The 780-nt window shown below is 50.9% G+C and overlaps 1 protein-coding gene across 1 annotated transcript in view; it reads left to right on the forward strand.

The window, feature by feature from the left end:
• LOC102765569 (probable histone-lysine N-methyltransferase PRDM7) overlaps positions 1-780 on the forward strand; it is an 8,025-nt gene that overhangs the window by 2,912 nt on the left and 4,333 nt on the right. Inside the window, 1 exon segment of the mRNA XM_015559445.1 lies at positions 643-775. Within this exon segment, the coding sequence (XP_015414931.1) occupies positions 643-775 (133 nt within the window).

The following is a 780-nucleotide window of genomic DNA, read 5'->3' on the forward strand; positions in this document are numbered from 1 at the left end:
TGCCGTTGCCCGGAACCGAACCCGGAACCCCCCAGTCCGCAGGCCGACGCTCCATCCACTGAGCCAAACCGGTTTCGGCTCTAAAGTCAATAATTTAAAAAAAGCACCTGGTAGCCCGTTTTGGAGTGCCCAGGTGTATTTAATTTGTCTTACACTGGGTCTAAAATGGTGTTTGAAAGATTTTTTTAAAGAATATTTATATTGATTTTCAGAGAGGAAAGGAGAGGGACAGGGAGAGAGAGACAGAAACATCAATGGGAGAGAGCCACACTGACTGGCTGCCTCCTGCACACGCCCAGAGCAGGGCCCAGGCTGGGGAGAAGCCTGCAACCAAGGCACATGCCCTTGACGGGAATCAAACCCAAGACCTTTCAGTCCACAGGCTGAGGCTCTATCCACTGATCCACACTGGCCAGGGCTGTAGAAAAGACTTTTGATATGGAGTCTCTGGATTTTTGAAGAAGAGTAGTGCAGACATAGAAAAGGAAAAATAGACTGGGAAGGAACATGTTGTGGGAGGCAGAGCTTGCACTGTCAACACAGTTAGAATGATTCCAGGGACAGGTCTTACCAGGAGACAGAGCGTACGGCACAGGCAGCCTTGACCACACCTGCCCTGACCAAAACTTTCTTCTTCAGCAGAACCAAAGCCAGAGATCCACCCATGTCCCTCCTGCTCTGTGGCCTTCTCCAGCCAGACATTCCTCAGCCAACATGTGAAACGCAATCACCCCTCTGGGATTCTGCCAGGAGCACCTGCAGGAAAACAACAGCAGTGGG

Source organism: Myotis davidii, unplaced genomic scaffold, assembly GCF_000327345.1.
Source record: "Myotis davidii unplaced genomic scaffold, ASM32734v1 scaffold1474, whole genome shotgun sequence".
NCBI classification, from domain to species: domain Eukaryota; kingdom Metazoa; phylum Chordata; class Mammalia; order Chiroptera; family Vespertilionidae; genus Myotis; species Myotis davidii.